We start from the raw sequence: 25,000 nt of genomic DNA on the forward strand, positions 1-25,000 counted from the left end.
CTTTCTCACTGGGTACCCTGAGCAACCTAGCACTAACAAGTCGATGACACTCCATCACAGCAACTCATTCTAAACATGCAGACAGTGAAGCAGACGAGTGAATTAAACTGGTCATTTTAGTTTGGACTGATCCTCAAAGATGAGCATCATAAACCACACTGCAGAGGAGGAGGCGAGTGCAGGATGGGAAGGGATGGGTGACGAGAGATAGGGTGAGTAGTGGGTTGTTTGAAACCAGCTGTGATGTCAGATCCCAAGCAGGCAGGAGGAGGCATGTGACGCTCTCCGGGGGGATTAGGTCACCCTCACTGTCCTGGAACCCTTATAAGGAATCAGAGTAATGGTGCTCTAACAGACAGACACACACACACACACCACACACACACACACACACACACACAACACACACACACACACACACACACACACACACACACACACACACACACACACACACACACACACACACACACACACACACACACACACACACACACACACACACACACGTCATGGCTATTACCCTGCAGTCAGTTGTAAACAAGAGAGTTAGGTGTACGGATTATAGACACACAACCCACGTTCAGCTTTAAGCTTGCTACAATGCCCTCTGCATGGCGGTAGGAAGGCCAAGAGTCACTGTCTGCAGAGCCACCAACAACTGTTTACAATATGTCCATGTCAGACAGTCAGAAGTGGTTGAGGCTGTGGGTCGACAGAGGAAAGCAGAAAATGTCTAAACAGCAGCAGGAATCGGTGCCCGGGGTGGGCCAAGTGGACAGTCGTGTAGATGTTTTTGACATTTCTCCATGAGGTGATGGCATGCCAAAACAACGTGCTCAAAGTAAAAGAAGCTCCTAGTTTTCCCTTCATACTCAACTTGCAGATCTGCAAGTCATTAACTGCTAATCCTGCAGAAAATACGAGGAAGTCTAGAGACTATCATCATACATAACCGGGTAAAAGGCAGAAAAACTCCCTGAAGAGGTGACTAGTCCATCACAACACTGACACAGGCTAACACGAAAATGTAGAAGCACTGTTCACATGTACGACTATTTCTATGTGGACATACTTTTTGACAAGCGTTTATAAAAGTTCTGTAAAGAGAATCTGTAAAGAGAATAGGAAATAATCCGATCTGTAATTCTTCTACCTTTTTCCATTTGCAAACAATTAATCTCTGCGGCACAACCATCATCGGCTGATAAATACAGCAGACACAGCCCAGTTATACAGCTGCGTTAAAGCATTTCAACCTTTGAACCAATGCCTGCTAGAATAATGACCACTTGGTTTATGTTTCAGCTTACCTGAAAGCAAAATGCTCTTTTAACATGCTTGTATGCACATCATACAGTATGCACTGGAAAATCTCTACTTTTACCCTCATCATTATGGCGCACAACTCAAAGAAAAAACAGACTAAAGTTTGGAAAAACACAGATTTGAGAACTGAGAGCATCTCGGCTTCATAAGAACAATAACGAGACATTTATAATCTCAAGTTTCAAAGCCAGAGTGCTGCTCTTGATGCACATTAGATTGGAGGGCTTTCACATCCCCAGAGCTCCTGTTACATTCACTGTCAGCATCACAATGACAGGCACAGCTAGGCCTGCTGGCAGCAACACCCAAGAGGAGAGGATCAAGGAGAGGTCAGTTGGTGACACTACAGAGGAGGGGTGGCTAATCAATCTTTACAGATACATAAAATATGTCAACGCCGATGAAAAGATGCATGTTAAGCTCTCTCTAATTTCAGTAGTGTCAACACTGCCTTAAATAACACAACAGCAGGGTTAAAAGCATCAGAACTTGACAGCATTACCTTTATGAAGTTGTTCAGGTGGCCCAGTTTTCGCATGTTACTGACTCCGTGTGGTTTGGCCCATTTTGAAGGATTTCACGGAAGTTTTCTGATGGTTCTGCAGGAGAACGAAACAGAAATACAATGTAACTAAGGAAAGCATTAACCATATTGCCATAATATAAGTCGATGAACTGTAATTGATATGTGCAGGAAGGAAGTTGCTTTAGCAGGCCGGACTAATTTAGTGTATACAGTCAAAACATGGGTCTAGACGGTCAAAAGCAAAACTTGAGGAGGAGAGTGTGTTGTTTTCAGTTCCTTTAAACTATCATGTACTTATTGCAGTGCTTAATGTTCTTGACTAAAGCGCAACTGGTTTTTAAAAGAGAGCATTCTCTTGGCAAGAATTACTGCCTTAACATCTAATTTGCATGGAAAATAGTTCCAGATACTTCATTTCAACAACAGCACAAAGGCCACAGAAACTATGAATACAGCATCTTAATGAATTACACAGATTATTTTTCCCCTCAATAACAAAGTCTGCCAGAGGATGGACTGGCTTAATTTCAATTAGTCAAATAGCAATAGCTTTCGGTTTTAGTCATCACTCTTACAAGCTTCAAGGACTATACTGGACTATTGCAAACACTACTGCCACTGTGTTTTATCCAGTACAAAATAAGTCCAAGTGAGAAAAAATATGACACAAAAGTGTTATGTAGTCTTGGTGTTAGATTTTAGAGAATGAAACAGTCATTTCAAAGGATCTACTGCTCCAGCTGAAGTAAGAATAAACATTGTATAAATAAATGAGATTTAAAAGCAAGTTAACTGATAGGGCAAGGACGGGAATCTATCCATACAGTAAAAAGTCTCTTGCATTTGGTGCATGTCACGTGAAAATGTACACGCTGGTCAAATTTGTTGACCATACTTCACAGATGTGGTTGAGTCTTCAGTTTTTTGAAGTGTAAATCTCTTGTGATACATCACCATATTGTGATAAAAGCCATAGAAATAGTCAGTTTTGAAAATCCGTGGTGAAAAAGCTCACAGATTAAGTGTATTCAGTCCCTTATATGTGGAGGATTGAATAGTGTCAATAAGATTGCAATCATCAGGCATTTCAGGTGCAAAATACCCAAAAATGATAAAAGAGAAAACTACTAAAGTGTTTCTATTATTAATGTTACATTTAGAAACATGAACAAGATTTGTTAGTAGCTTCACCAACGTAAAAGTAAAATATGGTCATATGAATGTAGCTGATATAGCTACAAGTTTATTTTCTGATTGTGCAATGATGGGGATCTATCAACTGAAGAAATGTCTTTTGCACTGAGCATGAGTCCCATGTCCACATGTGTACGCATGAAAAACAAGTTCACATACTTTACTTAAGAATTTGAGTTCATGATGTTGTCTTGGACACCAGCGCTTCGACTAGTCTCCAGTTTAGCACTGTCCAAAACACCATAGCATTGTCATAATATACAATCATTTCACAAACCATGTGTGAAGCAACTCTCTGATTGAGTGGAATCAATCCCTTATGTGAAAATGATTGAATCATTTCAAAAGCGGGCAGGTATATGGCTTTTAAGGTGCAAATATGACGACTTGACACCACAGGGAGTTCATGTTTCCAGCAGTGAGACAGAGAACGCTGCTCGATGTAAACAAACTGTATGCAGCGTTGTTGCTGGAGAAGTAAATCTGAGCAGGCTGTGCAGCTGTGTATCAGTGTGCCACTGGAGAAACACCCTGTGCTCCCTGAATGCTACCAGCAAACAGCCTTGAGACCTAATTCTCATACAGACAGCGGTGACCAATTGCATGACTGCAACACTTTCGGCTGTTTGGCTAATAACAGGCTATCTTGCCCACTCACACCGATCAAAACAACAGAGCGTCGTCATGGCTGGTTAGCTGTCTCAGCTAGCTAACGCTAACTCAGCTAGTTAGTTAGCTTGCTGCGCCTGTTATTATGATATCGATAGCAATGTAATTACACGAAGCACAAAGGAAAAAGTGGCGAAATAATAACAGCAATGGATGGGCGCAAGTGCACGGACTATTTGGTTTTTCACTTCACGGAGCTAGTGTTTGCAGAAACTCCCCTCACTCCATTTTGAACAATAATCGCTTTCAGGGTGCTGTGATGAAGCCTCTGCTTACCTCTGCTCAGATCCAGCGGTACGTTCTCCTCCCCGCTGTCATTCCGACCTGTCAAAAACACACACAGCCGACATGCTGAGGAATCCCTCCGAGGTCATCACATGCTTCAGAAAATCTATTTTTTGCAATATCCCGCTAGCTCAGCTCCCCACTGAATCGAGTTTTTTCACGCTTACTCGCATCCGAAGACTCCGGATAGGACGGCCGCGGAAGCTGGCCGCCATGTTTCCAGGAACATACACAACACGGAAACTTCGCTGTTTCTCGCGAGAAGACAGACAACGGAGGTTGTCGCAGCAAGCCGCAGCAGACCCCCCACAGACCCGAGATCAGCTGGATCCTCCTTAATCCCCCTCTAATCTGATCAGGGATGAAAACATAAATCTGACCTGGCGACTGTGTTATGGTCGTCAGCGAAGGGGCCGCTTATTTAACAGGTGGATCATTTTCATCATAAATGTGCTTTTATCATTTAAAATAGAAGTGAAAATTTGGTGAAAAATTAACTTAAAAAGATCATTTCCTTGCTCAACATTAAACATCCACAGCAGTAAAATGCAACATACACATCAATATAGCAATAATTTTAATCCAAACTACTATATAATATTAAACCCTTACAGGACCATTTATGGGAGAATCAGTAAGCTTTGAATGCTGATTATTACTGATTAAAAAAGGACACTAATTTAAAAACATGGGACATAGAAACATAGGCTATACGTTAAGAATAAATGAATCATGCGCAATGCACTGATCAGTCTGTTTATTTAAAAGTTACTTTAAAAAATTACAACATATTTCCCCCGGTCAAATAATCTACCAACCTATATATAAATCAAAGGACAACCAGAATTAGGATTTGGCCATATGCATTAATGTAAGTCACTACTGACTGTTCAAAACAGACAAAATCAATAACATTTTAGGATTGTTACAATAAACATTCATACTTATACACACACATATGTGTGTGAGAGGAGCTGCATTAATGAGTGTCAGAGCTGCTATCCAGAATGAGACATGGAAAATCCATGAATTCACCAGGAAACTCTTGTCTTTCAGGATGAACTGCTCAGAGCAGCAGAAGACGGAGGTGATTATAAGGAACAGGAGATATCATGGAAACTCAAATTCCTCCATGGGATGTATCTTTGGCAGATAGAAGAGGTGGCTGACATTAAGAAAGCTCAGAGAGACTCTGATCATAGCAGCACAACAACAAGCTCTGAGCACCAGATCATTGAAGCAGGAGTAGATTACAAACGGGACTAAAGTGGTTTAAACACTGAGCAAGACGCCCTTGAGATGATCCAGCACATACACTCAACAAAATATAAACGCAACACTTGTTTTTCTCCCATTTTTAATGAGATTAACTCCAAGATCTAAACTTTTTCCACATACACAATATCACCATTTCTCTCAAATATTGTTCACAAATCTGTCTAAATCTGTGACAGTGAGCACTTCTCCTTGCTGAGATAATCCATCCCACCTCACAGGTGTGCCATATCAAGATGCTGATTAGACACCATGATTAGTGCACAGGTGTGCCTTAGACTGCCCACAATAAAAGGTCATGTGGATATTTTGCATGTGGAAGAAGTTTTAGATATTTGAGTTCATCTTATAAAAATGGGAGCAAAAACAAAAGTGTTGCATTTATATTTTTGTTGAGTGTAGCTACAGAGTGTAAGATGGAAGCTGGGATAGTGTACACAGAGAGAAACAATCAAGTGGCTGGAATAGTACACAGGAGCATCTGTGCTGAGTTTGGGTTTAGGTCTTCAAATCCCAGTGGGAAACCACCACAACCAAAACTGAGCTAAGATACTGTGGGTCTTGAAATGCCCAGCTGACCAGGAGCTGCTGGGTCCTCGACAAGAAGCAGAAGAGGGCAGTTGTGATGGAAGTGGCAATCCCAGCTGACAAAAACATCAGGAATATTAACCTCGTGTTGCCCTGCAGGTCAAATTGACCTATTTTAAGGTTTGAAAATGTGGAGAAAAATAATAGTTTCACTGTAAAACTTCTGATGTCCACATTTTCAACATTTTTGGGAAATTTTTGAACATTTTCTGGTGGAAAAAGAGAAATGTTAAAAACAAATGTTTCTTAAGAAAAAAAAACTTCACTCACAAAAAAGATTTTTTGTGAGTGTTCTGAAAGAAAATATATGTTTCGCTGACATACATGTAATCACCTTAGATATTTTTAGGAATTTTTTTTGAAGACTTTAACTAATTTTTGAAAAATATTCACAAGAATTTTCTTGCCATTTTTGAAAATAAAACTTTAAGGGATTTTTTAAGGAATTATTTGATTTTTTTTTCCTGAAGGTTTTGCAATTTTTCAGAAATTTGTTTTTGCTGAAGTTTTGGATTTTTTTCAGACAAGGACGCAAGATTTTTTGGTGCCCGTAAATGAGGACAACAGGAGGGTTAAGAAGTACCGAGGAATGAAGGAACAACTGGAACAGATGTAGAAGATAAAGTCCACAGTGGTCCCAGTCTGTCCTTATAGGAGCATTCAGGAATATCATCATCAAACCAGGGGAATGGCTCCTGTTTGCATTGATAAACAATGTACAAACACTCCAAACTGATGCAAGACTTTAGATATTCTTGGGTACAAGCTCCATGGCCTTTACATTTTCACAGCCATTAGAGTAGATTAGTCGATTTCATGATACAATCTGTAAGGAAACATTAAAAGCAGTTCAGTTTTACATAGAATTTTAAGAAATATCCTGTCTACAGTAGGAGAAGATGTTCTCAGAGCTCAGATGCTCAAGAGGAAATACCACATAATAAATGTACTCCATTATTATTAAACAGAATTATTATCGCTTCCACATCTGCAAAATATCAAAAGTAAAAAAAATTGTTATGCTAAGTGTTATCTTTCATAAATAAATGTCATGTTACAGCTAAATAATGTTATAATTAAACTACAAACAACAACAAAACCATGGGGCGGCATGGCTCAGTGGGTAGAGTGGCCGTCTTGCAACCGAAGGGTTGCCGGTTCAATCCTTGCCCCGTCGTGTTCGAGGTGTCCCTGAGCAAGACACCTAACCCCGAATTGCTCCTGATGGGGTCGTGGTTAGCGCCTTGCATGGCAGCTTCCGCCATCAGTGTGTGAATGTGTGTGTGAATGGGTGAATGTGATGTATCATGTAAAGCGCTTTGGGTACCTTGCAGGTATAGTAAAGCGCTATATAAATACAGACCATTTACCATTACCACACAATTTGCAATGTTATATGTTGTGACACAAAGAAATAATAATAAATCAAGCCTGTATAAAAAATATGTAGAGAAAGGACAAAAGGAAGAACCATTCAGAAGGAGATTGTAGTTGAAGGTTTTATATTTAAGTGTTAAATTAAGTTACTGGACAAGAAATCACCCACAAACCAAATGAAATGTTTGACTGCGCTTCAACAAATAGTCTCAATTATAATATTCAAAGTTTGTTTTTGTGGAAAAGTATTTAGATGGATTAAATACAGTTCAAGGATGTTGGGGGTTTCAGGTGTAAAACCAAATGGCAGCAGTTTACCACAGCTGCAGTAGTCCTATTGACCAATAGGTGGCACTCATACTTAACAATGAACATTTTGTGGACTACAAGATAACTTTGCTTCTTCATTGTTTGAAACAACTAAACTTGCAATGTTGAATGAGAAACATTTTTGTGCACATATTTATGTCACATCACACTTGATTCCATATAAGACAATGGCTCTATTTTTTTTGTTAAACACTGCCCTCTGCTGTCTATTAGCACTGAACTGTGATACAGTTTAAGTGTAATATTACAGGTGACCATTTTGCACGTTTAAGTCTCTAAAAATGAGAGAGAAAGCTGAAATCAGAACAAGACATAACATGTGACATTAAAATCTTATATTTGTCTTTCACAACTATAATAGTAAGTTGCAAAACAGACATTAATGCAGCAGTAATACTAACCTAAAAACAATCATATATGGTAATTAAACATTTTTCTGCACGAGTACTTTTACTTCTGATACCTAAAGTGGATTTTGTCGATAGTACTACACACTTCTACTTAATTAATGCAGGGCTCATTTTCACTGTGGGGTATTAATACTTTCTTTATGAAAAAGATTTTTCCTCTTCAAACGTCCTTCACCACTGTACTTAGTGTACATACCCTCACCAGACACCTTACTGAGTACACCAGCAAAATACGCTTCAATCTAAAACAGTAGCTCTGCCATAAACTCTTCTTTGACGAAGCTTTTTTTTGTTGACACTGTAAAAAAAATGATGATTCTACTTTGTTTAATTTTGAGGTAATGGTGGATGATGGACTGCATTACATTTACATTTGTTCCTACTATTTAGTGTACCCCATTGACACATGACTAGGGCAACAAAAATCTTAAAATAAGAATTAGAATTGAATTTGTAACAGTAGAAGTTAAGGCAGAGAGACTGGACTGAATTACAGTATCTATAAATAGTTCTCACATTACTTTTCAAAACTGAATCAGATGATTTCTATTTTGTGTGACTCATAGCACCGGTTGGTTGCATATGTGTTTATTTAGGTGAGTCATTTGGAAGAGGATGTCTATCCATGCAATAGTTTATTTTAGATTTTAATTTACTTTGTAGAAATCTGTTTTCACATTGACATGAATTAATCTGTATTTAAAATTTGTCCAAAAGTTCAAATCAAATTAACCATGATTCATTGTTTCAAAGCAATAAAAGGCAAAAGCTTCCAAAGGGAATGATACTGGCCCCATATTGAAGAACTGTACATCTTCCAAAGTATGACTTAAGAGTGCAGAAGCTACAGGTTGTGTCCAACATACCCATTAGACGCCCCTCCAGAGCACCTATTCTGAATTCCACATTGGATACAGCACAGACCTTTTACAGGAGTGTACAGGGAGCATCTGGCTGACTCATGTTGAGATCTGAGATAAGATCTGAGATGTAGGGTCGTCTCTACTATACGGACAGGAAGATGAAAGATTCCCTTAGTGTAAACAGTCTTCATTCTTGAGTTTCATGTTAATTTTAGTGTCATTTACTAGTGAATGAAAAGAGAAACTCCCCAACTGTCAAGACAGAGGCAACATCAGAGACAATCAGAAACATACCTTATACCAGTGTATGATGAGCATTAACATACACTCAACAAAAATGTAAACGCAACACTTTTGTTTTTTCTCCCATTTTTTATGAGATGAACTCAAAGATCTAAAACTTTTTCCACATACACAATATCACCATTTCTCTTAAATATTGTTCACAAATCTGTCTAAATCTGTGATAGTGAGCACTTCTCCTTTGCCGAGATAATCCATCCCACCTCACAGGTGTGCCATATCAAGATGCTGATTAGACACCATGATTAGTGCACAGGTGTGCCTTAGACTGCCCACAATAAAAGGACACTCTGAAAGGTGCAGTTTTATCACAGTACAATGCCACAGATGTGGCAAGATTTGTTGCTTGTATATTGAATGTTCATTTTTCTACCATAAGTCGTCTCCAAAGGCATTTCAGAGAATTTGGCAGTACATCCAACCAGCCTCACAACCGCAGACTACGTGTAACCACACCAGCCCAGGACCTCCACATCCAGCATGTTCACCTCCAAGATGGTCTGAGACCAGCCACTCGGACAGCTGCTGAAACAATCGGTTTGCATAAGCAAAGAATTTCTGCACGAACTGTCAGAAACCGTCTCAGGGAAGCTCATCTGCATGCTCGTCGTCCTCATCGGGGTCTCCACCTGACTCCAGTTAGTCGTCGTAACCGACTTGAGTGGGCAAATGCTCACATCCAATGGCGTCTGGCACATTGGAGAGGTGTTCTCTTCACGGATGAATCCCAGTTTACACTGTTCAGGGCAGATGGCAGACAGCGTGTGTGGCATTGTGTGGGTGAGCGGTTTTCTGATGTCAGTGTTGTGGATCAAGTGGCTCCCTCAAATCATTGTGCTGTGCAGAGGCGCCACTAGGTTTTAAGGACAGGGGGGCTTAGCCCCCAGGAGATGTGCTCCAGCAACCACTTGTAACATTTGTCTTGGAGGATTCTAATGCACAACAGCTTCAATTTGACCACATCAGCCAACGAAACAATAAAAAGTGCTTAAGCAAAAGCAAAAAAATCTTTATGACTTAAATTATCTATTCACTGAACAGAATTACAATCAGACACTAAACTCTGTCTCACAGGAGCAGGGTGACATGGACTAAAATCAGGACTAAACCAGATCTGACTGGATATCACAGGAGCAGGGTATCATGGACTAAACCCAGGAATAAATGAATGAATAACTTATTAGTATTCCTTATTCATGAGAATTAGATTTCTGTAAAAACTAATTTGCTTGATATTTGATATTGCAAAAAAGGACATTGTGATGTTGTAAAGAATAGTTTTGGAGATTAGCCCTTTAACTGATGTTCTCATATTTGTGAAATTTAATTTGTGATGGAATTTCCTTGAAGAGGAAAAAGAGATGATAGTGTTATTAGAAAGTGCAACACCTTTTTTTTAAATTTTTTAAAATTAATGTTTTTGTCTTCTTTTATTTCATTTTTAAGGTTTAGATATCCTTGAACACTTATTTGAACAGAATATAGATTCTGATATTGTTGTAAAGAATAATGCTGGAGATGTTGGAATAAATCCTCACTGTGAAGCAACCCTTGCACTGAATTGGAAATATTTTCGAAAAACACTGAATTACAAGACAAGGCTAGAATTACAGGATTTTAATAGTTTAATAGGTCGTGATCTAAAATGGGCCGGTCTGAGGCATGAAAGTCCAGGGCTGAAAATGAGTCCCACTCCGGCCCTGGCACACTGGGTGGCCAATCAGATCACGGGGGGGGGGGGGCACTGCTCCCCCGTGCCTCCACGGAGCATCCAGACAGATGTGGAACCTGTTGGATTAACGTCAGAAAAATAACGTTAAGGTTTCACTGAATGTCACTGTGGATTCGGGAGAAACATTTAAACACCTCCACAAGTCCTGTTTGCTGCTGTGTGTCACATTGTTTCCTCTGACTTTAATAAACACCGGCAGCATCACCATCAGTGCGTCTTTACGCGAATTTACGCACGTGGCGTCACTTAAGACAAATACTATTCTGTGGACTTGTACACACATTCCAGCTGTTCCACGCAGACCGAAGGTTTATAGGGTGAAGGTATTTGTATTAAAGCTTTTCTGGATGAATCCTGAGCACCACCGGAGTGTCATGAGTCTTTATTAAGATAAATCGTCGTTACGAACAAAATGTGATTTGGCTGTTTTAGATGTTGGACTGGAGTTACAAGGTGAACTTTGTGTAAACTCCTGAGTACATGCAACAAGGCAAGATTAGAAACAAATAAAATGACATTATTTTCTGAACTTCGAATCAAAATTCCTCGCACAGGCGCGTGCGTGCATCATTTGAATCCATGGAAACGTTCCGAACGCATATAAAAGGCCCGTAACTTCGATCGGTTCTTTTTTGCACTTGGACTTTGACTAGACTAGTTGTAAATTGACCTCAACGCTGGAAAGCTCTCAAAAGCCGGACAGCATCGCAAAAACAACCTTACTGAAGACCAACCTCAGCGGATTATCGAGAGAAAAAGAAGAAAAAGAAGAACTTGCCGAAGAAAGCAGCAGTTGGACAGACGCATACCTGCAGTTTGCATTCAGGTAAGAGAATTAATTTCATGCTTTTCCTGTCTCATTCGTCCTCTGATCTCTGTGAACACTTTGAAAACGGTTTCAGTCCGAAGAATAAGAATAATTTGTTGAATTTAAAGTCTGTTAAGTAACAACTTCGACGTCCTGTTTGTAAAACACAGCTTGAGTGATGTTTTCTTGGTGTAAAATAGTTCTTTTGTGAGTTTTATTATATAAAAGTCCTGAAATATGTTAACAAAATGCTAAATTGTTGTTTTTTTGTTTTTGTTTTACATTACCTTTCAAAAGTTTGGGGTCATCCAGACAGTTTCATGTTTTCCATGAAAACTCACACATTTATTCATGTGCTAACATAACTGCACAAGGGTTTTCTAATCATCAATTAGCCTTTCAACACCATTAGCTATTATTTGTTTTTAGACCGTTTTTAAAATGTTTTAAGGTCTAAAATATGATAATTAATTTATGTACATTTTAGGGTCAAAAGTTTCAGATAAACATGGCGACTGGGCTATTTTTCATAAAATAAGAGCAATGTGCATTTTTGGTAACCATGGAGATGATGGAGGCATTTGGGGTAAACTTCATGACGTCAGAATGTGCAAACGTAAACAGTGTAGCTGAGTTGGTCTGGTAGAAGATGTTGTCGGAGCATCAGGTCCTTTTCAGTTCAGAGCTGATCCTGTTTGTGAACTGATGCTCAGATGTTGCTTCAAACACTCCGTCAGATTTGTGCTGCTGTGAACTGACCTGAAGTCAGTGTCTGCTTGTTAGCGGGCAAGCAGCTGTTGTGTTGAATCTGTCATTTGACATCATTTAGGAAAATTAAACTTCACATGTTGTTAGTCGATCACTCCGAAATGTGTTTTCACTCTGAGTCAAGCTGTTCCCCTGTTGGGAGAAGTTCCGTTGTTGGTTCCGCGTGACTTGGTCAAAGTACCCGAGGTTCAGCGTGCGTAATTACGCATACGGTGTTGTGCGCTGCAGCTGGTTGTCTACAAGTGTTTTCTAGCGGCGATGGAGACTGTGGCATCATCTTGTAAACACATAGTATCGTGAAAGACGAAGAAATCGGTGAAGGTGCTCAGACCCCTTTGCAAACTGTCACATTTAAAGTTAATCTTAGTAAGATGTGGTTATTTGGTTTGATGGTGGAGACAAAAGTGAAATGATTTTATTCACGTTTCTGTGTAGATGCATCACTGCTGCACGGGACTGGATCTGAATCTGTTCGTTGTATTTAGTATTGACTGGTTGAGCCAGAATCACTGTGAGCAAAGCATTTTTTTTTAAAGTTTCCAGCTGCAATTTTTGTCTGTATTTTGGTAAATAACAACTACTAAAAAAAAGTATAAATTTTCATGTAAACTGAATGATTCAGGCAAAAGCTTTGAATAAGGTACATATAAAAAAAAATCTGTATTGTTATGAACGCTAGTTTGTTCTTTTACAACATTTGACCATCAAATGACACAGTATTTTCACAATGTTTAATTTTCAAGAACAAAAATACTAGTTTTTTTGTAGATATTTGCTGGTATTTGAAAGAAAATGATGCAATTTAAGGATACAAAAATGCAGATTGGACAGTTTTTAGTCATTTATAAAGAATAAGTAATAAAATAATACCTATGTAGACGTTGAATAGGAAAGAATATGTAAATAATGTCTAGCCCTTTGCTGCAGGTCCTTCCCCCATCCTATCTCCCCACTTTCCTGTCTCTCAGTAAAACCACAAAAATGCCACACACAAAAAAAAAAAAACAGAATAAATGACTTTGGTAGTTCTGTGAATCACACTATTCAGCAAATAAACAAGTCTATATTGGCCAAATGAAGAATGAATAGCAGTGACTCTTCACAGAACAATGTCAATGTAAGTGGTGCAACAATGAAATATGACTTAGGACAATGAACAAGCAAATAGTTGAGACAATTCAACAATTTTACTGCAAAAGGCTGCCTTGAAAGTTTTCTCAATTATTCTCTATTTTTTAAACCTGTATGTGTGGAATTTTGGAGCGATCTTTGCGCAGAAATGCATTCAGGGTAAAAAGGAACTTTGCTGCCTGTAGTAGATCCAGGGACTGAAGGTGTCATGTACTGTGCAGCAACAAGTTCTTCTCTGATGCTGCTCATTTATTTAGATCTTCTGGTTCTGTCAGTGCTGAGGAGCAAAAACATGTGAAGCTCTAAACATTGAGGAGAACAATCAGTGGAACCCACAGTGTCTGAGCAGCTTCACATGGATCCAGTTTAGTGTGAGGAGCAGGAAGTCTGTGAGGGTTGAAATGTTGCTTTGTTTCTGTCTCCAGAGGACTTGGGACCTCCACTGATCCAGGGAGACCTCCAGCGTCAGAACTCCGGACGGTTTGAACACACACACCTTCACCACCTACACCATGCTTTCCCCATTTGCTCGCCCCTTCTCTCCTCGCTTCTCTTCCGCTCTTTCCCCCTTTGCTCGCCCCTTCTCTCCTCGCTTCTCTTCCGCTCTTTCCCCTTTGCTTCCCCCTTCTCTCCTCGCTTCTCTTCCGCTCTTTCCCCCTTTGCTTCCCCCTTCTCTCCACGCTTCTCTTCCGCTCTTTCCCCCTTTGCTCGCCCCTTCTCTCCTCGCTTCTCTTCCGCTCTTTCCCCCTTTGCTCGCCCCTTCTCTCCTCGCTTCTCTTCCGCTCTTTCCCCCTTTGCTTCCCCCTTCTCTCCACGCTTCTCTTCCGCTCTTTCCCCCTTTGCTCGCCCCTTCTCTCCTCGCTTCTCTTCCGCTCTTTCCCCCTTTGCTCCCACCTTCTCTCCTCTCTCCTCTGCCTCCTCCTCTTCCACCTCTTGCTCCTCCTTCACCCCTCTTCCTCCAGCTTCTCCCCCTTCTCCTCCTTCATGCCCTGCCCCCTCTCTCTCCCCTTCTCCTCTCTCCCCTCCTCCTCCCCCTCCTTCTCCTCCATGCTCCTCCTCCTCCCTCCCTTCCTCTCCTCTTCTTCCTCTACCTCTCCCTCCTCCTTCACGCTCCACCACCTCTCTTCTTCCTCTCCCTGCTCCTTCTCCTCCTCTTCTTCCTCTTCCTCTCCCAACTCCTCCTCTCTTCTTCCTCTCCCAACTCCTCAACCTCCTCTCTTCTTCCTCTCCCAACTCCTCCACCTTCTCTCTTCTTCCTCTCCCTCCTCTTCCTCCTCCTCTCTTCTTCCTCTCCCAACTCCTCAAGCTCCTCTCTTCTTCCTCTCCCTCCTCTTCCTCCTCCTCTCTTCTTCCTCTCCCTCTCCCTACTCCTTCACGCTCCTCCCCCTCTCTTCTTCCTCTCCCTACTCCTTCTCCTCCTCTTCTTCCTCTACCTCTCCCTACTCCTTCTCCTCCTCTTCTTCCTCTACCTCTCCTTACTCCTTCTCTTCGTCTTCCTCTACCTCTCCCTACTCCTTCTCCTCCTCTTCTTCCTCTTCCTCTACCTCTCCTTACTCCTTCTCTTCGTCTTCCTCTACCTCTCCCTACTCCTTCTCCTCCTCTTCTTCCTCTTCCTCTACCTCTCCTTACTCCTTCTCTTCGTCTTCCTCTACCTCTCCCTACTCCTTCTCCTCCTCTTCTTCCTCTACCTCTCCTTACTCCTTCTCTTCGTCTTCCTCTACCTCTCCCTACTCCTTCTCCTCTTCTTCCTCTACCTCTCCCTACTCCTTCTCTTCTTCTTTCTCTACCTCTCCCTACTCCTTCACGCTCCTCCACCTCCTCTCTTCTTCCTCTCCCTACTCCTTCTCTTCTTCTTTCTCTACCTCTCCCTACTCCTTCTCTTCGTCTTCCTCTACCTCTCCCTACTCCTTCTCCTCCTCTTCTTCCTCTACCTCTCCTTACTCCTTTCCTTCCTCGTTTTCATTAAATTTAATTGTATATTAAATTTGATGAATATGAGGTTCACGGGGCGCATTACAGTGGTGGCATGGTGACATACATGTTTTTTGATTTAGATTTAGCATACAAGAAGTCTTTAATTCTTCCATAGAATGTGATACATTTTCTGCAAGATTCTAACACATTTTCCTGTAGTTTTTTTTTCTCCCCATCTCCAAGTTCTGATGACCCCGGGACTCAAATCAAAAGAAGGATGAGAAGAAGACCCAACAGATGAGGCCCAGCTCCAGCAGACACGTGAAGACGAGGAACCGAGCCCACCAGAGACGACCCTTAGAGACGCCAACCAGCCTGCGATGAGACGACAGGACAACTGTACAAGGAACAGAATGCACTGGTAATTTACATGAACTTGGGAAAGAATCACCTTACAGATACTGCATGTTTACACAGTATATTTAGTATATTGTATATCACTGACTGAGAAAATGTAGTTCTGTCAGAATCAACGGAAAAATCAACCTACATGTGTTTTTTTTTTCTACATAGCTGCTTCCTGGACACCAAATGATTTAAACAGGGATGGAACATCGAGGAGAATAAGTCATTTTGAAGAAAAGATGATGGGAAACATGTCCAGGACCAGTGCATGAGATGTGAGACCAGTCAACTAATACAAAGTGAGTCCATGGAGTGAACTGGTTCTTTCGATACTTTACGTTAATATGCAGCTCTACAGCTCAAATGTAATTATTTGTCTGTAATTTAATTAATCTTCTTGTTGTGTTTTTGCTCTCTTTAGAGCTCTCTCTCCAAGACACCTGATAAAATGTAGAATCAGATCAAGACAAGAAACCCGATAAGGAGCAGCCCCAGCATGTGAACTCAGACTACGGAAGAGGGGATGCTTATTATAGTGACGCAAAAGGTGAGACAACAAAGAAATCTAATTCTATTGTGCTTCACTATTTTGTGTATGTTGTGCCCTATAACAAAGGGCATCATCCATCCATTAGCTACACCTTTTATCCGATATAGAGTTGCAGGGGCTGCAGGTCACCAGTCCACCTCAGAGCAATCACAAAGAGACAGCCAACCATTCACACTAACACTTCAGATTTACTTTAGAATCACCAGTTAACCTTCCATGTATGTGTTTGGATTGCAGGAGGAAGTCGGAGCACAAAGAGAAAACCCCACAGAGACACAGAGAGAACATGGACAGAAAGAACCAGATGACCAGCAGGTTGGTACCAATTTAAATACAATGAACCTGGTGACAGTGTATTGTTACATACTACTACTAAATGTGAATCTGACACACACGTCTGTGATTCTGTTCTTCCAAAACTGTGACTTCAAAATCTAAGAAGACAAAGAAACAGTTCGAGGAGCCTCAGGACGATCAACAACAGAAGAAACCTGTCAGAGAACTGGAAGAAGATGACCAACAGCATCAACCAGAGAAGAAGAAGAGAAGCTCCAGATTACTCCAAAGGTAAATTTCTCAAATGAAATGTGTTTACAGATAAAGTCATTCCAGTGGATGCCTTTACTAGAAATGTAGATGCTGTGACTGACAGCCTCAACACTACATTTACTGCATTGTTAGTTGTTTTTTTCTCTCTAAATGTAAATAAACCAACTACTGGAGGACTTCTCATGGTGCACTGAGCACACCCCCTCTCCTCATCTCCTCTCCATACAGTTAGAAGCTGGATGCCACCATTGTAAGTCACTAACTTTGTGTCTGGTCCTCTCTGTAGGTATCTCTGGAGCTGGCCTCACCGACCTGCAAAGACTTCATGCTCCTTCCTTCCTCTGTACCCTCATCCCAAATGGAGGTTTTTTTTCAACTTCCTGGCAACAGGAAGTTTTTTTCCTCCACACTGCTACCAAATGCTTGATCTGATCAAACTTCAATAAGAGAGACTAAAATAAAAAGTCAAAACAAGGGACCTGTATCTGTTTGTTTAAAAGTTTGACATTATAGACCCTTCCTGTAATTTTAGGATTCAAAGAACTTCATTTTATGGTTCTAAAACCATGTTAGTCTCAAAAAATCTTTTTTCAAAGCACTGGTTTCTCATAAACATATGTGACTCCTTCAAAAACACACTAGACAATGACAAAAGAAAATGAAAATAATATAGCGACTCAATCACAAACTGAAAATCTGAAGTAAAATACATCCAAATGAGAGACACATCACCCACGACTACATATAACCTCTTGAATATGTCGATTTTACTGAAGTCCAGAGGTTGAACGGGTGCAGCAGCTTCTGACCTCTGTGGACTGAGCTGAAATCAGATCATTTTAAAGCACTGATGGTTTCCTCCTGTTACTCTCTGCTCTATCTGCTTCATCTTGGATTCGAAACAATCCCATGGACTTTAACATGCTGCTATGGTAAATACACATTTGCTACTTGATGGTTATGAGCAGGGTGGACATTTTATAAAGGTGGCTGCAAACATTCTGCAGGGTTATTCTTAGCTGCATCAATTGATTGAAAATCAAAATGAAATTGACATAAATTAATGAAATGAGCTTGATAACTAAAAACCCAAACAGCACAACTACAAAAACAACATAAACTGTATTAGTTTAGTAAAACCACATATTTAGTTCACAAACTATACATTTGTGAGTCTTTCAATCTAGTAATGATGTTTTCATGTTATTTGGGTACAAGTTTATGAGTAAATATTGTCCACAGCCTCATGATTAATGAGTAAATAAAGGTGAGTGTGTGAGAGATACTTTTTACTTCACTTTAATCAGCTTAAGCAGGGTTTGAATTTGCATTATAAATAATTGTAACTTGCACACAATGGGGGTAATGATTTGAAGAGTAAGCCTCAAGTTTAAATTTTCTGACAAAGTCTGAATAAATACACTGGTCTGTGTCGGAGTGAGGCAGGATGAACTGCATTGACAGGCTTCATGATGAGAAAGACATCATGTCCACCACACCAAGCAGCTGTCTGACTGAGAGCATCCTCAACATGTCCGATTTGAAGGACTTGAGTTGTATAAAGTGAGCGCTGTCTTTGAGATCTGACAGAAACCAGAGGGGGGTGTGAGTGATACCAAGTGAGGAGAGTCGACTGAGGAGGATGGAGTTTGAGATGGTGTCAAAGACCGCACTCAGGTCAAGAAGGACATTAAACCAGTTTCGGCTGCCATGAGGCCATTGGTGATTTTGATGAGGGCTGATTCAGTGGAGACCAGACCAGAAATGGCTCCTACGGGTTATTTTTGGTGAGGTGAGAGTGGACTTGAGTGGCTACTGTTTTTTCAAGGATTTAAGAAAGGAAGGGCAAATTGGGGGTTGGGGCGGAGGTTATGGAAATCACTGAACCAGGTTTTTTGAGAGAGAGATCACTGACATGTTGTGTTCTGAGAGTATTCTGTGGATAGTATGTCTTGACACCCCCAACAGGCTTGCGATAGTTGTGACAGATAAAAGGATTTCAAGAAGATAATGCAGGTACTAAGGGTTAAAGGGTTAAAATAAATCTTGGGGCATCCTGCTTGACCTGCACCTATTTGGACTGAAAGATTTGCTTGTAAATAAATCAATGCTACTTAAATAGCACTACAAAAAGCCAGGTAGTGAGTGCACACAGATTGTATGCGGTCCAAAGCCAGTGGCCTGTGGTTTAAAATGTAAAGCAGCTGAAAATGGAGCCTCTCAAGGATGCTGTGGCATAGCAGAACCTGTAATAGAAAAATAACTTGGTATTAGGCATTAGGTTAGCATGTCTTTTACAGTACATCTTTCTGAAAACTATTTTGATGGTTCCCAAATAGCTGCAATGAAGCTGAGTAAGCAATGGCCATGATTACGACTGTTGACATTTCCTAACTAATGGAATATCTGAGTGAGTGTGTGTGTGTGTCTATATATATGTGTGTGTATATATATATATATATATATATATATATATATATATATACACACACACTCAGATATTTCGTTAGTTAGGAAACATGTTAACAGTCGTAATCATGGCCATTGCTTACTCAGCTTCATTGCAGCTACACAGTACTTAGACATAAATTATATTAGACTTAGAAGACCTTCTTCAAAATAACATTTAGCCTAGAGAAACAATCAGCACATCCTAAAATAAACTTTCCATAATACACTCTACCAGTTACAATATGTAAATGTAAATGTGGGTCTTGAGTGATAGGTAGAAATTACACTACATTCACAAATAATAACTCTAGCCTTCATGCAATGGTAACAAACAGGTCTTTGGTTAAACACATCCCTTGTTACTATAGCCAGTTCACTGGTTTTTCGTTGCTACTACCTTACTGCAGTTATAGGAATGCTGCAGCCTCATTGTAGAAAAAGCCCCAAAGTTAAAGATGTTAGGTTGACATTTCCTTTCTGTCTGATTTAGTGCCCATATGGGACATCTGTGGAGAGTGATGTCACATAGTAATGAACAGCGTGGCAACATAACGGGTGACTGACAACAGTCGGCAGAGAAATCCTTCGTTAGACGGTTGTATGTGAATGAAAGATTGAGTATTTTCTAAGGAATATGTGTGATGTTGTGACTAGTTAATGTTGTTGTCATGTTTATATTCTTTATTTAGTGGATATTTCTATTTACTGCATGTGCTTATTATGCTTAATGTATAGATCTTCGTCATTCTGTCAAGCGTTTAACACCTGGGGGGTATTCCATGAAGCTGGCTTAAGTCTAAGCCTGGCTTATTTCGGTCAGCTTCGCTAACTTTAGTGAGAGTTTTGTTCCACCAACAAGGCTTAGGGCTAGCCTGGCTTGGTAACCATGGTAACTCAGCCAGAGCGACAAGCCTGGTCCGGGGCAGGCTAACAGTCAAGCTTACTTTAGCCCCATGTCAGAGAAGGTTCTGACGAGCTTCAGAAAGACGCCTGTGAACCGCATGTTACACATTAAATTCACCTTGATCTGTAATCAATGATGTTCTTGTTCAGTGACATACATTGAGACCTTTTTTAAATAACGCTGGAATAACCGTGAATCAAACTATATCATATTACACTACACATTTTGTCACAGTGTGCAACTGTGATCAGTGGTTAGGGCGTAGTTAAGTAGATTAAATGTGGTTTTACTTTTCATTGCGCCGTGGGTTCGAATCCACCAGCGGTAAACACTTGGAAATATCTGATTTTCTTTCTTCTTTCACCCTCAAAGTGCAGTCAACACGTAACAGGAATAGGCACAGATTGTCTTAAAATAAGCAGGACACAACAGCCACAGTTTTCCATAAAGAATACCTTCCTTTTACCAGCGGTCCAATCTGATCATGATGATAATCCAAAGGTGATGCCAAATGATGAGATAACTATTTTGTGTACAAGCTCATTTGTGTCTTCTCCCTTATTTAAATGTAGGGCACAGTAGCACTATCATCTCTAATAAAAATGACATCTCCTCTATAGGCCTACATGTTTTTTTCTGCTTTTTTATTCAAAGTTTGAGTGTTTGATGAAACATCTCCACATGAAGTTGCCCCTTTTTTCCAAAGTATTCCTACTTTGGTTTTAGGTGTTACCTACACACGTGGACAAAATTGTTGGTACCCCTCAGTTAAAGAAGGAAAAACCCACAATTCTCACTGAAATCACTTGAAACTCACAAAAGTAACAATAAATAAAAATTTATTGAAAATTAAATAATCAAAAACAGCCATTACTTTTGAATTGTTGATTAACATAATTATTTAAAAAAACAAACTAATGAAACAGGCCTGGACAAAAATGATGGTACCTCTATAAAAGATTGAAAACTATTTGACCAGAGTGACATGATTAACTCAGGTGTGTCATTTAATTGACATCACAGGTGTTTCCAAACTCATAATCAGTCAGTCTGCCTATTTAAAGGGAGACAAGTAGTCACCCTGCTGTTTGGTGAAAAGGTGTGTACCACACTGAACATGGACAACAGAAAGCGAAGGAGAGAATTGTCCCAGGACATCCGAAAAAAAATTACAGACAAACATCTTAAAGGTAAAGGCTATAAGACCATCTCTAAACAGCTTGAAGTTCCTGTGACAACAGTGGCTCATATTATTCAGAAGTTCAAGACCCACGGGACAGTAGCCAACCTCCCTGGACGTGGCCGCAAGAGGAAAATTGATGACAAATTGAAGAGACGAATCGTTCGAATTGTATCCAAAGAGCCCAGAGCAACCTCCAAAGAAATTAAAGGTGAACTCCAAGGCCAAGGTACATCAGTGTCAGATCGCACCATTCGTCGTTGTTTGAGCCAAAGTGGACTTCATGGGAGACGACCAAGGAGGACACCACTGCTGAAAAAAACTCATAAAAAAGCCAGACTGGAATTTGCAAAAATGCATGTTGACAAGCCACAAAGCTTCTGGGAGAATGTCCTTTGGACAGATGAGACCAAACTGGAGCTTTTTGGTAAGGCACATCAACTCTATGTTCATAGACTCAAAAACCAAGCATACGAAGAAAAGAACACTGTCCCTACGGTGAAACATGGAGGAGGCTCAGTAATGTTTTGGGGCTGCTTTGCTGCATCTGGCACAGGGTGTCTTGAAAGTGTGCAAGGTACGATGAAATCTGAAGACTATCAAGGCATTCTGGAGAGAAATGTGCTGCCTAGTGTCAGAAAGCTTGGTCTCAGTCGCAGGTCATGGGTCTTCCAACAGGACAACGATCCAAAACACACAGCCAAAAACCCCCAAGAATGGCTGAGAGAAAAGCGTTGGACTATTCTAAAGTGGCCTTCTATGAGCCCAGATCTGAATCCCATTGAACATATGTGGAAGGAGCTGAAACATGCCATTTGGAGAAGACACCATCAAACCTGAGACAACTGGAGCTGTTTGCTCATGAGGAGTGGGCCAAAATACCTGTTGACAGCTGCAGAACGCTCATTGACAAATACAGAAATCGTTTAATTGCAGTGATTGCCTCAAAAGGTTGTGCAACAAAATATTAAGTTATGGGTACCATCATTTTTGTCCAGCCCTATTTCATTAGTTTGTTTTTTTAAATAATTATGTTAATCAACAATTCAAAAGTGATGGCTGATTTTGATTATTTAATTTTCAATAAATGTTTATTTATTGTTACTTTTGTGAGTTTCAAGTGATTTCAGTGAGAATTGTGGGTTTTTCCTTCTTTAACTGAGGGGTACCAACAATTTTGTCCACGTGTGTATGTTGCTGCTTTATTCATCTATGGTGGATATATATTTCACAAATCAAGAACATGAATTAGGCCTACCAGAGTAAAAAGTGAAAACCACCATCACATTACACAAAACCAGGCTATGTTGTAGCCTCTTTCTCTCATATATATATATATATATATATGTTTATACACACATAAAAAATGTCTTCAATGGGTTTTGAAAAGCTTTATTTCATCAAGACTGATCTCCTCTGGGCCACAGTAGTGTGACAAACTTCAGGATGAGGAAAAAAAAGTCATCAACCACTGCAGTTGTGGGTTATCCCTAATTAGTGTCAAAAACTTGACCTCTGAAAATTAAATTTTCAGACATGTGTGCGTGTGTACGCTCAGACTAAGAGCTTCATTAAAAAAAAAACAACACGCATTTAAACGGTCGGCAATGCTTTGCCAGGCAGCGTCTCGAGCAGAGGCGCCACTAGGTTTTAAGGACAGGGGGGCTTAGCCCCCAGGAGATGCACAGGATGGGAGCGAACATTTAATTTTACAGCTAACAAAAACTGAGAAATTGCTTTTCCACATTAAGATTTAGATTTATTCAGAGATACTTTACTGTGTAAATGTTTTACACCACAGTGGCCATGACTTTTGCTCACAACACAATAACTCAGAGCTGCCAAGAGTGAGATTTGTTTTGTGCAGGATGCTGATGGGGGGTCTTGGGGCCCTCCCCCAGAAAATTTTGAAACTTACTGATCGTATTTCCTGCATTCTGGTATATTTTATGAGCATTTTGTTAAAATCTTATTATAGAGGGATAATAAAAAAACATTGAGCTAAAAAAAAAAATGCAAAAAAAAAATGCAACGGCAGGCAGTATTGAAAATGGTTCTTCATGTAAAATATGGATGAAAGTTCTGTGGCTGGATGAGCACAACACATTTCAGCATTTTTCATAAATATCTGCATAACTGAAATAACTCCAGCAACCACTTGTAACATTTGTCTTGGAGGATTCTAATGCACAACAGCTTCAATTTGACCACATCAGCCAACTAAACAATAAAAAGTGCTTAAGCAAAAGCAAAAAAATCTTTATAACTTCAATTATCTATTCATTGAACAGAATTACAATCAGTCACTAAACTCTGTCTCACAGGAGCAGGGTGACATGAACTAAAATCAGGACTAAACCAGATCTGACTGGATATCACAGGAGCAGGGTGACATGGACCAAACCCAGGAATAAATGAATGAATAACTTATTAACGAGGCCCAAAAATAAATAATAAAGACTGTCAACTCAGAATAAATGGCACAGTTGTAAACAGGAACAGGAAAAGAACAGGGAAAAATGAATTTTTGTGAGCCATGTTGTACTCCCTTATGGCCTTTTTTGAAGCCTTGATGATCTCTGGGGTGGGTTCCCACTTATTGCATGGCTCCAAACCAGCCATTTTAATAGTCATAATAGAGGAGAGTGTTCCCTCTAGAGCCACAGTGTTCCTGGTCTTAGTCTTCTTCAGTCCAACCAGTGAAAACAGAGTCATATTAGGTGATGATATATGGTTGTATTTATATAGCGCTTTTATCCAAAGCGCTTTACATGATGATATGTCACATTTACCCATTCACACACACATTCACACACTGATGGCAGGAGCTGCCATGCAAGGTGCTAACCACAACCCATCAGGAGCAATTAGGGGTTCGGTGTCTTGCTCAGGGACACCTCGACATGAGCTCAACGGGCCGAGGATCAAACCGGCAACCTTCCAGTTACAAGACGGCCACTCTACCCACTGAGCCATGCCGCCCCACTACACGTAAGACGTATATTTGGGCCAGGCTAATTTGGCTTATATAGCTCTCTCTTGGCTATCTCCACTTTCCAATCATTACTCTCCTAAATAAAAGCTCAAGTGAAAGTCTTATGGTGCACCTGGACTGAAATGTTTCATATTTCATATTCATATCAAGTTCCATAAAAATCCAAGACTGTCTGCATCACAAATGACTCTCTCCTGTAAAATCCTTTAGACTCACCTTTCCAGTAGAGCAGGGGTCACCAACTATATTTGCCAGAGGGCCAGAATTTTACCGGATAGTCACTTTGGGGGCCGGACCCTCAAACAAAAATTAAATAAAAATCGAATTTTGGCATAACATTATTATTTGATGTTTATTTTTTATATTTTTTCCATTTCATTACAAAACTGAAGGCATTTTTAGCCTTTATGAGTCAGTGCTCCTATCACCTGTACCACAGTCAACCACTAGGAGTGATAGAGATA

At 40.2% G+C, this 25,000-nt stretch overlaps 2 protein-coding genes and 1 long non-coding RNA gene across 18 annotated transcripts in view; 1 reads left to right on the plus strand and 2 right to left on the minus strand.

The window, feature by feature from the left end:
- Positions 1–4,096, minus strand: part of LOC110969677 (rapamycin-insensitive companion of mTOR) — a 38,445-nt gene extending 34,349 nt beyond the window's left edge. Inside the window, exon 1 of one of the 2 annotated variants that reach the window (XM_051951291.1) lies at positions 3,995–4,096. Coding sequence is in view for 1 of the 2 variants with exons in the window: in XM_051951292.1 (XP_051807252.1) it covers positions 1,832–1,867 (36 nt within the window). In the remaining variant the exon portion in view is untranslated. Of the gene's footprint in view, positions 1–1,831; positions 1,887–3,994 lie in introns of those variants that run through there. The other variant, XM_051951292.1, reaches the window with a different exon arrangement.
- LOC127534913 (uncharacterized) overlaps positions 1–15,659 on the minus strand; it is a 141,270-nt gene extending 125,611 nt beyond the window's left edge. The window contains exons 1-4 of the long non-coding RNA XR_007943505.1: positions 15,520–15,659; positions 15,343–15,450; positions 15,208–15,276; positions 15,022–15,126 (exon numbers count right to left, since the gene is read on the minus strand). This is a non-coding gene — a long non-coding RNA (uncharacterized LOC127534913). The remainder of the gene's footprint in view (positions 1–15,021; positions 15,127–15,207; positions 15,277–15,342; positions 15,451–15,519) is intronic.
- The window catches only part of LOC127534912 (uncharacterized protein DDB_G0271670-like), a 146,760-nt gene extending 129,278 nt beyond the window's left edge, over positions 1–17,482 (plus strand). For 4 of the 15 annotated variants that reach the window (XM_051951293.1, XM_051951302.1, XM_051951306.1 and 1 more), the window contains 2 exons: positions 16,897–17,024; positions 17,293–17,482. Coding sequence is in view for 3 of the 15 variants with exons in the window: in XM_051951309.1 (XP_051807269.1) it covers positions 14,101–15,621 (1,521 nt within the window). In the remaining 12 variants the exon portion in view is untranslated. Of the gene's footprint in view, positions 1–11,088; positions 11,708–14,013; positions 15,924–16,075; positions 16,207–16,328; positions 16,455–16,694; positions 16,773–16,896; positions 17,025–17,292 lie in introns of those variants that run through there. The other 11 variants (XR_007943503.1, XM_051951296.1, XM_051951295.1 and 8 more) reach the window with 9 other exon arrangements.
- Positions 17,483–25,000: the final 7,518 nt, after the last annotated feature.

The sequence above is a fragment of the Acanthochromis polyacanthus genome, chromosome 7 (assembly GCF_021347895.1).
Source record: "Acanthochromis polyacanthus isolate Apoly-LR-REF ecotype Palm Island chromosome 7, KAUST_Apoly_ChrSc, whole genome shotgun sequence".
NCBI classification, from domain to species: domain Eukaryota; kingdom Metazoa; phylum Chordata; class Actinopteri; family Pomacentridae; genus Acanthochromis; species Acanthochromis polyacanthus.